The 15,181-nt window shown below is 50.0% G+C and overlaps 1 protein-coding gene across 1 annotated transcript in view; it reads right to left on the bottom strand.

The window, feature by feature from the left end:
• LOC139258431 (myosin-7-like) overlaps window positions 1–15,181 on the bottom strand; it is a gene marked incomplete at both ends in the record, with an annotated part of 135,436 nt that overhangs the window by 16,006 nt on the left and 104,249 nt on the right. The window contains 3 exon segments of the mRNA XM_070874781.1: window positions 417–521; window positions 6,323–6,493; window positions 8,081–8,206. Coding sequence (XP_070730882.1) covers window positions 417–521; window positions 6,323–6,493; window positions 8,081–8,206 — 402 coding nt within the window.

Genomic DNA, 15,181 nt, shown 5'->3' on the forward strand with positions numbered 1-15,181 from the left:
GTTTTTTTGGGGGGGTCTTTGCTTCAGGAAATACTGTTGGGCCAGGGTCACTGGAGAGAACTCCCCTGCTCTTCTTCGAAATAGTGTCCATGGAACATTTCACATCCACCTGAGAGGGTGCACCTGGCCTCAATTTAATGCCTCAGTCAAAAGACAGCCCCTCCGACAGTGCGGCGCTCCCTCAGTACCGCCCCTCCGACAGTGCGGCGCTCCCTCAGTACTGCCCCTCCGACAGTGCGGCGCTCCCTCAGTACCGCCCCTCCGACAGTGCGGCGCTCCCTCAGTACTGCCCCTCCGACAGTGCGGCGCTCCCTCAGTACTGCCCCTCCGACAGTGCGGCGCTCCCTCAGTACCGCCCCTCCGACAGTGCGGCACTCCCTCAGTACTGCCCCGCTGATAGTGCGGTGGTGCCTCACCTGGTAGCTCAACTCCTTGAGCCGCCGCTCGCCCTTGCGGAGAACCTTGACGGACTCAGTACCCTTACGTTGCTCGGACTCCAGCTCGTTCTCCAGCTCGCGGACCTGTGGGGAGGGGGAGAGATATCATGTCTTGGATTAATTCCAGTCTCACAGAAATTTACAGCACGGAAGGAGGCCATTCGGCCCATCGTGTCCGTGTTGTGCCGGCCGACCAAGAGCTACCCAGCCTAATCCCACTTTCCCGCTCTGGGTCCGTAGCCCTGTAGATTACGGAACTTCAGGAGCACATCCAAATGTGGTGAGGGTTTCTGCCTCTACCCCCCTTTCAGGCCGTGAGTTCCACCCCAGACCCCCACCACCCTCTGGGTGAAGACATTTCCCCTCAAATCCCCTCTAAACCTCCCCCCCAATTACTTTCAATCTCTGCCCCCTGGTTGTTGACCCCTCTGCCCAGGGAAACAGGTCCGTCCTATCCACTCTATCCAGGCCCCTCATCATTTTATACACCTCAATCAGGTCTCCTCTCAGCCTCCTCTGTTCCAAGGAAAACAGACCCCAGCCTATCCAATCTTTCCTCATCGCTAAAGTTCTCCAGTCCCGGCAACATCCTCGTAAATGGCCCTAGAAATAGTGGATGCATTGGTGATCATTTTCCAACAGCCTATCGACTCGGGATCAGTTCCTATGGATTGGAAGGGTAGCCAATGTAACACCACTTTTTTAAAAAGGAGGGAGAGAGAAAACAGGGAATTATAGACCGGTTAGCCTGACATCGGTAGTGGGGAAAATGTTGGAATCAATCATTAAAGATGAAATAGCAGTGCATTTGGAAAGCAGTGACAGGATCGGTCCAAGTCAGCATGGATTTATGAAAGGGAAATCATGCTTGACAAATCTTCTGGAATTTTTTGAGGATGTAATTAGTAGAGTGGACAAGGGAGAACCAGTGGATGTGGTGTATTTGGACTTTCAAAAGGCTTTTGACAAGGTCCCACACAAGAGATTGGTGTGCAAAATTAAAGCACATGGTATTGGGGGTAATGTACTGACGTGGATAGAGAACTGGTTGGCAGACAGGAAGCAGAGAGTCGGGATAAACGGGTCCTTTTCAGAATGGCAGGCAGTGACTAGTGGGGTACCGCAGGGCTCAGTGCTGGGACCCCAGCTCTTTACAATATACATTAACGATTTAGACGAAGGAATTGAGTGTAATATCTCCAAGTTTGTAGATGACACTAAGCTGGGTGGCGGTGTGAGCTGTGAGGAGGATGCTAAGAGGCTGCAGGGTGACTTGGACAGGTTCGGTGAGTGGGCAAATACATGGCAGATGCAGTATAATGTGGATAAATGTGAGGTTATCCACTTTGGGGGCAAAAACACGAAGGCAGAATATTATCTGAATGGCGGCAGATTAGGAAAAGGGGAGGTGCAACGAGACCTGGGTGTCATGGTACATCAATCATTGAAAGTTGGCATGCAGGTACAGCAGGCGGTGAAGAAGGCAAATGGTATGTTGGCCTTCATAGCGAGGGGATTTGAGTACAGGAGCAGGGAGGTCTTACTGCAGTTGTACAGGGCCTTGGTGAGGCCTCACCTGGAATATTGTGTTCAGTTTTGGTCTCCTAATCTGAGGAAGGACATTCTTGCTATTGAGGGAGTGCAGCCAAGGTTCACCAGAATGATTCCTGGGTTGACAGGACTGACATATGAAGAAAGACTGGATCAACTGGGCCTTTATTCACTGGAGTTTTGAAGGATGAGAGGGGATCTCATAGAAACATATAAGATTCTGATGGGACTGGACAGGTTAGATGCAGGAAGAATGTTCCCGATGTTGGGGAAGTCCAGAACCAGGGGTCACAGTCTAAGGATAAAGGGTAGGCCATTTAGGACTGAGATGAGGAGAAACTTCTTCACTCAGAGAGTTGTTAACCTGTGGAATTCCCTGCCGCAGAGAGTTGTTGAGGCCAGTTCATTGGATATATTCAAAAGGGAGTTGGATATGGCCCTTAAGGCTAAAGGGATCAAGGGATACGGAGAGAAAGCGGGAAAGGGGTACTGAGGTGAATGATCAGCCATGATCTTATTGAATGGTGGTGCAGGCTCGAAGGGTCGAATGGCCTACTCCTGCACCTATTGTCTATGTTTCCAAGTTAAATCTCCTCTGTACCCTCTCCAGTGCAATCACATCTTTCCTGTAATGTGGTGACCAGAACTGTGCACGCAGTGCTCCAGCTGTGGCCTAACCAGTGTTTTATACAGCTCAAGCGTAACCGCCCCTGCTCTTGTATTCCATGTCTCGGCCAATAAAGGCAAGTATTCCGTATGCCTTCTTAACCACCTTATCCACCTGGCCTGCTACCTTCAGGGATCTGTGGACCTGCATTCCCAGGTCCCTCTGTTCCTCGACACTTCTCAGTGTCCTACCATTTAATGCGTATTCCCTCGCCTTGTTAGCCCACCCCAAATGCATTACCTCACACTTCTCCGGATTAAACTCCATTTGCCACTGCTCTGCCCACCCGCCCGGTCGATCGATATCTTCCTGCAGTCCACAGCTTTCTTCTTCATTATCAAACACACGCCCGATGTCAGTGTCATCTGCAAACCTCTCAATCATGCCCCCTACATTCAAATCTAGATCATTGATGTATACCACAAAAAGCAAGGGACCCAGCACTGAGCCCCGCGGAACCCCACTGGAAACATCCTTTTACAGTCACAAAAACACCCATCAACCATTTCCCTTTGCTTCCTGCCTCTGGGCCAATTTTGGATCCAACTTGTCACTTTGCCCTGGATCCCATGGGCTGTAAGCTTCGTGACCAGTCTGCCATGTGGGACTTTATCAAAAGCTTTGCTACAATCCATATAGATTACATCGTACACACTGCCCTCATTGGCCCTCCTGGTTACCTCCTCGAAAGATCCAATCAAGGGCAATGGGATGGTCGGGGTGGACCGAGATGATGGAGGTTAATCGAAGGGTCCGTTTGATGAAGGGTCTGTTTAAAGATCTGGCACTGTCCAACCACAATCACCAAGGCCAGGGTGGAGGGGATGGGGGGCGGGGGGAGGGGGCAGAGAGGCGGTTACACACCGAAAATCCAGCCCTTTAACTTGCTGGCACCAAACCATCACGATGACCAGGTCCGTCGAGTTGGCCTGTGACCGATTTGCAAATGTGCCAAGTGTATGTTTTATCAGTTTGCTTGTAAGCTTCAACATGATCAAAAATGGCACGATTAATCAAAAGGCCCTGCCCATGTTGCTTTCCTCATTTCTGTCTGGAAAACTGATCATTTTTTTCTACATCGCAACAGTGACGACACTCCAAAAGTACTTCATTGGCTGTAAAGCGCTTTGAGACGTCCGGAGGTTGTGAAAGGGTCTCGATAAATCTTTCTTTGTCTCCTTCTTTCTCTCTCTCTTTCTCTCTTTCTCTCTCTCTTTCTCTCTCTCTTTCTTTATTTCGCTCTTTCTTTCTTTCATTCTCTCTTTCTCGTTCTTTCTCTCTTTTTCTTGTTCTTTCTTTCTCTCTCTTTCTCGTTCTTTCTCTCTTTCTCACTCTCTCTCTTTCCCTTTCTCTCTCTCAGTCTCTCTCTGTCTTTTCTTCTTTCTCTCTCTTTCTCTGTCTCTGTCTCTGTCTCTCTCTCTCTCTCTGTCTCTCTCTATCTGTCTCTCTGTCTCTGTCTGTCTCTCTCTCTCTGTGTCTCTCTGTCTCTCTGTCTCTGTCTGTCTCTCTCTCTCTCTCTCTGTCTCTCTCTCTCTCTTGCTCTCTCTGTCTCTCTCTCTCTCTTGCTCTCTCTGTCTGTCTCACTCTCTCTGTCTCTCTCTCACTCTCTCTGTCTCTCTCTCTCTCTCTCTCTCTGTCTCTCTCTCTCTCGCTCTCTCTGTCTGTCTCACTCTCTCTCTCTCTCTCTCTCTGTCTCACTCTCTCTCTCTCTCTGTCTGTCTCACTTTCTCTCTCTCTCTCTCTCTCTCTCCCTCTCTGTTTCTCTCTCTCTCTGTCTCTCTCTCTTTTCTTCTTTCTCTCTCTTTCTCTGTCTGTCTCTCTCTCTGTCTGTCTCTCTCTCTGTCTCTCTCTCTCTCTCTCTCTGTCTCTCTCTCTCGCTCTCTCTGTCTGTCTCACTCTCTCTCTCTCTCTCTCTGTCTGTCTCACTCTCTGTCTCTCTCACTCTCTCTCCCTCTCTGTTTCTCTCTCTTTCTCTGTCTCTCTCTCTGTCTGTCTCACTCTCTGTCTCTCTCTCTCTCTCTCTCTCTGTCTCACTCTCTGTCTCTCTCTCTCTCTCTCTTTCATTCTATTTTCACCACGGCGGATACTCTGATTAAAATGGAATTCAATTACCTCAACGACCTTTCACACATTAATTAGAAATTAGGTCTCGGGATGACAGGAATTAAATTTCTGATTAAAAGTTTGGTAAATTAACCATAATCTCTGTTCAAGCTAATGGACCAATCAATGTGTGAGGGTCAATGGACCAATCAGCACGTAAGGATCGATGGACCAATCAGTGTGTGATGGTCAATAGACCAATCAGTGTGTGAGGATGGATGGACCAATCAGTGTGTGAGGATAGATGGACCAATCAGTATGTGAGGATCGATAGACCAATCAGATCGATGGACCAATCAGTGTGTGAGGATCAAGGGACCTTCCCTATTGGTCTTAGACCTTTATCTCACGGTCTGGGACCTTATCTCACAATCTGCAACCTTATCTCATGGTCTGGGACCTTATCTCATGGTCAGGGACATTCTCTGTGGGTCTGGGACCTTATCTGTGGGTCTGGGACCTTATCTCATTGTCTGGGACCTTATCTCACGGTCTGGGACCTTATCTCACGGTCTGGGACCTTATCTTATTGTCTGGGACCTTATCTCACGATCTGGGACCTTATCTCACGGTCTGGGACATTATCTCACGGTCTGGGACATTATCTCACGGTCTGGGACCTTTTCTCACGGTCTGGGACATTATCTCACAGTCTGGGACATTATCTCACGGTCTGGGACCTTATCTCACGGTCTGGGACCTTATCTCACGGTCTGGGACCTTATCTCATTGTCTGGGACCTTATCTCATTGTCTGGGACATTATCTCACAGTCTGGGACCTTATCTCACAGTCTGGGACCTTATCTCACAGTCTGGGACCTTATCTCACGATCTGGGACATTATCTCACAGTCTGGGACCTTATCTCACGATCTGGGACCTTATCTCACAGTCTGGGACCTTATCTCACGATCTGGGACCTTATCTCACAGTCTGGGACATTATCTCACGGTCTGGGACCTTATCTCACAGTCTGGGACCTTATCTCACAGTCTGGGACCTTATCTCACGGTCTGGGACATTATCTCACGATCTGGGACCTTATCTCACAGTCTGGGACATTATCTCACAGTCTGGGACCTTATCTCACAGTCTGGGACCTTATCTCACGATCTGGGACCTTATCTCACAGTCTGGGACATTATCTCATGGTCTGGGACCTTATCTCACGGTCTGGGACATTATCTCATGGTCTGGGACCTTATCTCATGATCTGGGACATTATCTCACAGTCTGGGACGTTATCTCACGGTCTGGGACATTATCTCATGGTCTGGGACCTTATCTCACGATCTGGGACATTATCTCACGGTCTGGGACCTTATCTCACGGTCTGGGACATTATCTCATGGTCTGGGACCTTATCTCACGATCTGGGACATTATCTCACGGTCTGGGACGTTATCTCATGGTCTGGGACCTTATCTGTGGATGTAAGACCTTATCTCACGGTCTGGGATATTCTCTGTGGGTGTGGGATTTTCCCTGCTGCTGTGGAACCTTATCTGCTGGTCTGGGGCTGCCCCCTCGGCCTCTCTAGGTCAGTAAGGACAGGATTGCTCACCCTGCCCTCCAGTTTCTGGATTTGCTTCTTCCCGCCCTTCATGGCGATCTGCTCCGCCTCATCCAGCCGATGCTGCAGGTCCTTGATGGTCTGTTCCATGTTCTTCTTCATCCGCTCCAGGTGGCCGCTCGTGTCCTGCTCCTTCTTCAGCTCTTCCGCCATCATGGCCGCCTGCCGGGGGTTCCAGGGAAAAGATTACGGCCCAGCCCCCGAAGTAAAGCAACACTCCTACAGTGCGGCACTCCCTCAGTACTGACCCTCCGACAGTGCGGGGCTCCCTCCGTACCGCCCCTCCGACAGTGCGGCTCTCCCTCAGTACTGCCCCTCCGACAGTGCGGCACTCCCTCAGTACTGCCCCTCCGACAGTGCGGCGTTCCCTCAGTACTGCCCCTCCGACAGTGCGGCGTTCCCTCAGTACTGCCTCTCCGACAGTGCGGCGCTCCCTCAGGACTGCCCCTCCGACAGTGCATCACTCCCTCAGTACTGACCCTCCGACAGTGCGAGGCTCCCTCAGTACTGCCCCTCCGACAGTGCGGCACTCCCTCAGTACTGCCCCTCCAACAGTGCGGCGCTCCCTCAGTACTGCCCCTCCGACAGTGCGGCGCTCCCTCAGTACTGTCCCTCCGACAGTGCGGTGCTCCCTCAGTACTGCCCCTCCGACAGTGCGGCGCTCCCTCAGTACTGCCCCTCCGACAGTGCGACGCTCCCTCAGTACTGCCCCTCCGACAGTGCGGCGCTCCCTCAGTACTGCCCCTCCGACAGTGCGGCACTCCCTCAGTACTGCCCCTCCGACAGTGCGGCACTCCCTCAGTACTGCCCCTCTGACAGTGCGGTGCTCCCTCAGTACTGCCCCTCCGACAGTGCGGCGCTCCCTCAGTACTGCCTCTCCGACAGTGCGGCGCTCCCTCAGTACTGCCCCTCCGACAGTGCATCACTCCCTCAGTACTCACCCTCCGACAGTGCGGCACTCCCTCAGTACTGCCCCTCCAACAGTGCGGCGCTCCCTCAGTACTGCCCCTCCGACAGTGCGGCGCTCCCTCAGTACCGCCCCTCCGACAGTGCGGCACTCCCTCAGTACTGCCCCTCCCACAGTACGGCGCTCCCTCAGTACTGCCCCTCCAACAGTGCGGCGCTCCCTCAGTACTGCCCCTCCGACAGTGCGGCGCTCCCTCAGTACTGTCCCTCCGACAGTGCGGCGCTCCCTCAGTACTGCCCCTCCGACAGTGCGGCGCTCCCTCAGTACTGCCCCTCCGACAGTGCGGCGCTCCCTCAGTACTGCCCCTCCGACAGTGCGGCGCTCCCTCAGTACTGCCCCTCCGACAGTGCGGCGCTCCCTCAGTACTGCCCCTCCGACAGTGCGGCGCTCCCTCAGTACTGCCCCTCCGACAGTGCGGCACTCCCTCAGTACTGCCTCTCCGACAGTGCGGCGCTCCCTCAGTACCGCCCCTCCGACAGTGCGGCGCTCCCTCAGTACTGCCCCTCCGACAGTGCGGTGCTCCCTCAGTACTGCCCCTCCGACAGTGCGGCGCTCCCTCAGTACTGCCCCTCCGACAGTGCGGCGCTCCCTCAGTACTGCCCCTCCGACAGTGCGGCTCTCCCTCAGTACTGCCCCTCCGACAGTGTGGCACTCCCTCAGTACTGCCCCTCCGACAGTGCGGCACTCCCTCAGTGCTGATCTCCACAAACCCGCAACCCTCCGACTCAGGGAGGGGAGACAGACAGACCGAGCTGATCTGGGACACCCTCGCGCGGACTCACGTCAGTGATGGCCTTCTTGGCCTTCTCATCCGCGTTGCGACACTCCTGAATGGCGTCCTCGACCTCTGACTGCAGCTGGCTGATGTCTGCTTCAATCTTTTTCTTCTGGTTGATGAGGCTCGTGTTCTGGGGACGAGGAAACACAGAGAACACACAGTGAGTCCCCCCGCTCCTCGAAGGCTCTCCTTCTGGGTGAGCCAAGCACCTCAGAAATAGGTGCAGGAGTAGGCCATTCGGCCCTTCGAGCCTGCACCACCATTCAATAAGATCATGGCTGATCATGCAACTTCAGTACCCCATTCCTGCTTTCTCGCCATACCCCTTGATCCCCCGAGTAGTAAGGACTACATCTAACACCTTTTTGAATATATTTAGTGAATTGGCCTCAACAACTTTCTGTGGTCGAGAATTCCACAGGTTCACCACTCTCTGGGTGAAGAAGTTTCTCCTCATCTCGGTCCTAAATGGCTTACCCCTTATCCTTAGACTGTGACCCCTGGTTCTGGACTTCCCCAACATTGGGAACATTCTTCCTGCGTCTAACCTGTCTAAACCCATCAGAATTTTAAATGTTTCTATGAGATCCCCTCTCATTCTTCTGAACTCCAGTGAATACAAGCCCAGTCGATCCAGTCTTTCTTGATCGGTCAGTCCCGCCATCCCGGGAATCAGTCTGGTGAATCTTCGCTGCACTCCCTCAATAGCAAGAATGTCCTTCCTCAAGTTAGGAGACCAAAACTGAACACAATACTCCAGGTGTGGCCTCACCAAGGCCCTGTACAACTGTAGTAACACCTCCCTGCCCCTGTACTCAAATCCCCTCGCTATGAAGGCCAACATGCCATTTGCTTTCTTAACCGCCTGCTGTACCTGCATGCCAACCTTCAATGACTGATGTACCATGACACCCAGGTCTCGTTGCACCTCCCCTTTTCCTAATCTGTCACCATTCAGATAATGGTCTGTCTCTCTGTTTTTACCACCAAAGTGGATAACCTCACATTTATCCACATTATACTTCATCTGCCATACATTTGCCCACTCACCTAACCTATCCAAGTCGCTCTGCAGCCTCATAGCATCCTCCTCGCAGCTCACACTGCCACCCAACTTAGTGTCATCCGCAAATTTGGAGATACTACATTTAATCCCCTCGTCTAAATCATTAATGTACAATGTAAACAGCCCCAGCACAGACCTTGCGGCACCCCACTAGTCACTGCCTGCCATTCTGAAAAGTACCCATTTACTCCTACTCTTTGCTTCCTGTCTGACAACCAGTTCTCAGTCCACGTCAGCACACTACCCCCAATCCCATGTGCTTTAACTTTGCACATTAATCTCTTGTGTGGGACCTTGTTGAAAGCCTTCTGAAAGTCCAAATATACCACATCAACTGGTTCTCCCTTGTCCACTCTACTGGAAACATCCTCAAAAAATTCCAGAAGATTTGTCAAGCATGATTTCCCTTTCACAAATCCATGCTGACTTGGACCTATCATGTCACCTCTTTCCAAATGCGCTGCTATGACATACTTAATAATTGATTCCATAATTTTACCCATAAAGAAAGCGAGAATGGGGTAGAGAGAACTAGGTAGCAAAATAGAGGGGGGATGGAGGGAGAGAGCGATGGGAATAGAGCGAGGGGAGAGAAAAATAGAGGAAGGGATCTAGAGAGAGAGTGGGACAGAGAGAAAGAGAGAGAGAGAGAGAGAGAGTGCGAGGCAGCTCGTGCAGAGCACGGAGTGCAGCAGCATAGAGTGGCATTTGTGAGTTGGTAAGTGGGTGAGTTTTAAGGGTTATTCTCTTTAAACCATTTGGAGGCTGGAGTAAATTGTTAGTGGCAATTGCCAGTAGCTTCAAAGTAAGTAGCATAGAGTAGCATTCGTGAGTTTGGTAAGTGGGTGAGTTTGGGCAAGTGGGGGTGCTGTTTTGTCTTGTTTTTCCGACCAGTGCTGACACTAGAGCAGCTGATAAGGAGTGCGAGAGTAGGAGACGGAGGCCCAGAGACCAGCCCAACCAGTGGCAGACAAAGATAGAGGGGTGCGAAATCGAGAGGTAATGTCACAGCCAAATTGGTAAGTGGTTGGCTGTTCGACTGGTAAGTATAACTCTCTTTTAGACTGACTTTTAGATTGGTTTAATTGGCAGAGAACTACTAAGTAGCTGTTTGGTGTTTAAGTAAATTTAGTAAGTAAATTAATTTAAGGGTTAAGTCATGGCAGGAGAGCTCAGACCCATGTCATGCTCCTCCTGTGCTATGTGGGAAGTCAGGGACGCTTCCAGTGTCCCTGACTACTATGTGTGCGGGAAGTGTGTCCAGCTGCAGCTCCTGACAGACCGCATGACGGCACTGGAGCTGCGGATGGACTCACTCTGGAGCATGTGTGATGCTGAGAATGTTGTGGATAGCACATTTAGTGAGTTGGTCACACCGCAGGTAGGGGTTAGGACAGATAGTGAATGGGTGACCAAGAGACAAGGCAAGAGCAGGAAGGTAGTGCAGGAGTCCCCTGCAGTCATCTCCCTCCAAAACAGATATACGGTTTTGGATACTGTTGGGGGAGATGACTTACCAGGGGAAGGCACCAGCAGCCAGGTTCATGGCACCATGGGTGGCTCTGCTGCATAGAAGGGCAGGAAAAAGAGTGGGAGAGCGATAGTGATAGGGGACTCTATTGTAAAGGGAATAGATAGGAGTTTCTGCGGCCGCAACCGAGACTCCAGGATGGTATGTTGCCTCCCTGGTGCAAGGGTCAAGGATGTCTCGGAGCGGCTGCAGGGTATTCTGGAGAGGGAGGGTAAATACCCAGTTGTCGTGGTACATGTAGGCACCAACAATATAGGCAAGAAGTGGGAAGAGGTCCTACAAGCTGAATTTAGGGAGCTAGGAGTTAAATTAAAAAGTAGGACCTCAAAGGTAGTAATCGCTGGATTGCTACCAGTGCCACGTGCTAATCAGAGTAGAGGGAGCAGGATAGTTAGAATAAATACATGGCTTGAGCAGTGGTGCAAGAGGGAGGGATTCAAATTCCTGGGTCATTGGAACCAGTTCTGGGGGAAGTGGGACCTGTACAAAAGGGACAGTCTGCACTTGGGCAGGACTGGAACTGATGTCCTGGGGGCAACATTTGCGAATGCAGTTCGGGAGTGTTTAAACTAATATGGCAGGGGGATGGGAACCTATGCAGCGAGACAGGGCGACGTAATATGGAGTCAGAAACAGATGGTAGAAAGGTAAAAAGCAATAGTGGAAGGCCGAGCAAACAAAGGCAAGAAACAAAAAGGGCCACACTACATCATAATTCTAAAAGGACAAAGGGTGTTAAAAAAACAAGCCTGAAGGCTTTGTGTCTTAATGCAAGGAGTATCCGTAATAAAGTGGATGAATTAACTGTGCAAATAGGTGTTAACAGATATGATGTGATTGGGATTACAGAGACGTGGCTCCAGGATGATCAGGGCTGGGAACTCAACATCCAGGGGTATTCAACATTCAGGAAGGATAGAATAAAAGGAAAAGGAGGTGGGGTAGCATTGCTGGTTAAACAGGAGATTAATGCAACAGTTAGGAAGGACATTAGCTTGGATGATGTGGAATCTATATGGGTAGAGCTGCAGAACACCAAAGGGCAAAAAACATTAGTGGGAGTTGTGTATAGACCTCCAAACAGTAGTAGTGATGTTGCGGAGGGCATCAAACAGGAAATTAGGGGTGCATGCAATAAGGGTTCAGCAGTTATAATGGGTGACTTTAATATGCACATAGATTGGGCTAACCAAACTGGAAGTAATACGGTGGAGGAGGATTTCCTGGAGTGCATAAGGGATGCTTTTCTGGACCAATATGTCGAGGAACCAACTAGAGGGGAGGCCATCTTAGACTGGGTGTTGTGTAATGAGAGAGGATTAATTAGCAATCTCATTGTGCGAGGCCCCTTGGGGAAGAGTGACCATAATATGGTGGAATTCTGCATTAGGATGGAGAATGAAACAGTTAATTCAGAGACCATGGTCCAGAACTTAAAGAAGGGTAACTTTGAAGGTATGAAGCGTGAATTGGCTCAGATAGATTGGTGAATGATACTTAAGTGGTTGACAGTGGATGGGCAATGGCAGACATTTAGAGACCGCATGGATGAATTACAACAATTGTACATCCCTGTCTGGCGTAAAAATAAAAAAGGGAAGGTGGCTCAACCATGGCTATCTTGGGAAATCAGGGATAGTATTAAAGCCAAGGAAGTGGCATACAAATTGGCCATAAATAGCAGCGAACCCGGGGACTGGGAGAAATTTAGAACTCAGCAGAAGAGGACAAAGGGTATGATTAGGGCAGGGAAAATAGAGTACGAGAGGAAGCTTGCAGGGAACATTAAGACGGACTGCAAAAGCTTCTATAGAGATGTAAAGAGAAAAAGGTTAGTAAAGACAAATGTAGGTCCCCTGCAGTCAGAATCAGGGGAAGTCATAACGGGGAACAAAGAAATGGCAGACCAATTGAACAAGTACTTTGGTTCGGTATTCACTAAGGAGGACACAAACAACGTTCCGGATATAAATGGGGTCAGAGGGTTTAGTAAGAAGGAAGAACTGAGGGAAATCCTTATTAGTCGGGAAATTGTGTTGGGGAAATTGATGGGATTGAAGGCCGATAAATCCCCAGGGCCTGATGGACTGCATCCCAGAGTACTTAAGGAGGTGGCCTTGGAAATAGCGGATGCATTGACAGTCATTTTCCAACATTCCATAGACTCTGGATCAGTTCCTATCGAGTGGAGGGTAGCCAATGTAACCCCACTTTTTAAAAAAGGAGGGAGAGAGAAAACACGGAATTATAGACTGGTCAGCCTGACATCGGTAGTGGGTAAAATGATGGAATCAATTATTAAGGATGTTATAGCAGTGCATTTGGAAAGAGGTGACATGATAGGTCCAAGTTAGCATGGATTCGTGAAAGGGAAATCATGCTTGACAAATCTTCTGGAATTTTTTGAGGATGTTTCCACTAGAGTGGACACGGGAGAACCAGTTGATTTGGTATATTTGGACTTTCAGAAGGCTTTCGACAAGGTCCCACACAAGAGATTAATGTGCAAAGTTAAAGCACATGGGATTGGGGGTAGTGTGCTGACGTGGATTGAGAACTGGTTGTCAGACAGGAAGCAAAGAGTAGGAGTAAATGGGGACTTTTCAGAATGGCAGGCAGTGACTAGTGGGGTACCGCAGGGTTCTGTGCTGGGGCCCCAGCTGTTTACATTGTACATTAATGATTTAGACGAGGGGATTAAATGTAGTATCTCCAAATTTGCGGATGACACGAAGTTGGGTGGCAGTGTGAGCTGCGAGGAGGATGCTATGAGGCTGCAGAGTGACTTGAATAGGTTAGGTGAGTGGGCAAATGCATGGCAGATGAAGTATAATGTGGATAAATGTGAGGTTATCCACTTTGGTGGTAAAAACAGAGAGACAGACTATTATCTGAATGGTGACAGATTAGGAAAAGGGGAGGTGCAACGAGACCTGGGTGTCATGGTACATCAGTCATTGAAGGTTGGCATGCAGGTACAGCAAGCGGTTAAGAAAGCAAATGGTATGTTGGCCTCCATAGCGAGAGGATTTGAGTATAGGAGCAGGGAGGTCTTACTGCAGTTGTACAGGGCCTTGGTGAGGCCTCACCTGGAATATTGTGTTCAGTTTTGGTCTCCTAATCTGAGGAAGGACGTTCTTGCTATTGAGGGAGTGCAGCGAAGGTTCACCAGACTGATTCCCGGGATGGCAGGACTGACATATGAAGAAAGACTGGATCGACTAGGCTTATATTCCCTGGAATTTAGAAGAATGAGAGGGGATCTCATAGAAACATATAAAATTCTGACGGGACTGGACAGGTTCGATGCAGGAAGAATGTTCCCGATGTTGGGGAAGTCCAGAACCAGGGGTCACAGTCTAAGAATAAGGGGTAAGCCATTTAGGACCGAGATGAGGAGAAACTTCTTCACTCAGAGAGCGGTGAACCTGTGGAATTCTCTACCACAGAGAGTTGTTTTGGCCAATTCACTAAATATATTCAAAAAGGAGTTAGATGTAGTCCTTACTACTAGGGGGATCAAGGGGTATGGCGAGAAAGCAGGAATGGGGTACTGAAGTTGCATGTTCAGCCGTGAACTCATTGAATGGTGGTGCAGGCTAGAAGGGCCGAATGGCCTACTCCTGCACCTATTTTCTATGTTTCTATGAGAGAGAGAGAGATGGACAGAGAGTGAGCAACAGAGAGAAAGGGACAGAGACAGAGAGAGCGAGAGGGAGAGAGAGAGAGGAGTTGTTGAGACAGGGGAGAGAAAATAGAGAGGACAAGATGGAGAGAAAGTAGAGCAGGGAGACAGAGAGAGAGAGGTCATGAGAGCGAGAGAAGGAGGTAGAGAAGCAACCAAAGAAACATAGAAAATAGGTGCAGGAGTAGGCCATTCGGCCCTTCGAGCCTGCACCACCATTCAATATGATCATGGCTGATCATTCACCTCAGTACCCCTTTCCTGCTTTCTCTCCATACCCCTTGATCCCTTTAGCCGTTAGGGCCATATCTAACTCCCTCTTGAATACATCCAATGAACTGGCCTCAACAACTCTCTGCGGTAGAGAATTCCACAGGTTCACAACTCTCTGAGTGAAGAAGTTTCTCCTCATCTCAGTCCTAAATGGCCTACACCTTATCCTAAGACTGTGTCCTCTGGTTCTGGACTTCCCCAACATCGGGAACATTCTTCCCGCATCTAACCTGTCCCGCCCCGTTATATGTTTCTAAGAGACCCCCTCTCATCCTTCTAAACTCCAGTGAATAAAGGCCCAGTTGATCCAGTCTCTCCTCATGTGTCAGTCCTGCCATCCCGGGAATCAGTCTGGTGAACCTTCGCTGCACTCCCTCAATAGCAAGCACATCCTTCCTCAGATTAGGAGACCAAAACTGAACACAATATTCAGGTGAGGCCTCACCAAGGCCCTGTACAACTGCAGTAAGACCTCCCTGCTCCTATACTCAAATCCCCTAGCTATGAAGGCCAACATACCATTTGCCTTCTTCACCACCTGCTGTACCTG

Source organism: Pristiophorus japonicus, unplaced genomic scaffold, assembly GCF_044704955.1.
Source record: "Pristiophorus japonicus isolate sPriJap1 unplaced genomic scaffold, sPriJap1.hap1 HAP1_SCAFFOLD_981, whole genome shotgun sequence".
Taxonomy (NCBI): domain Eukaryota; kingdom Metazoa; phylum Chordata; class Chondrichthyes; family Pristiophoridae; genus Pristiophorus; species Pristiophorus japonicus.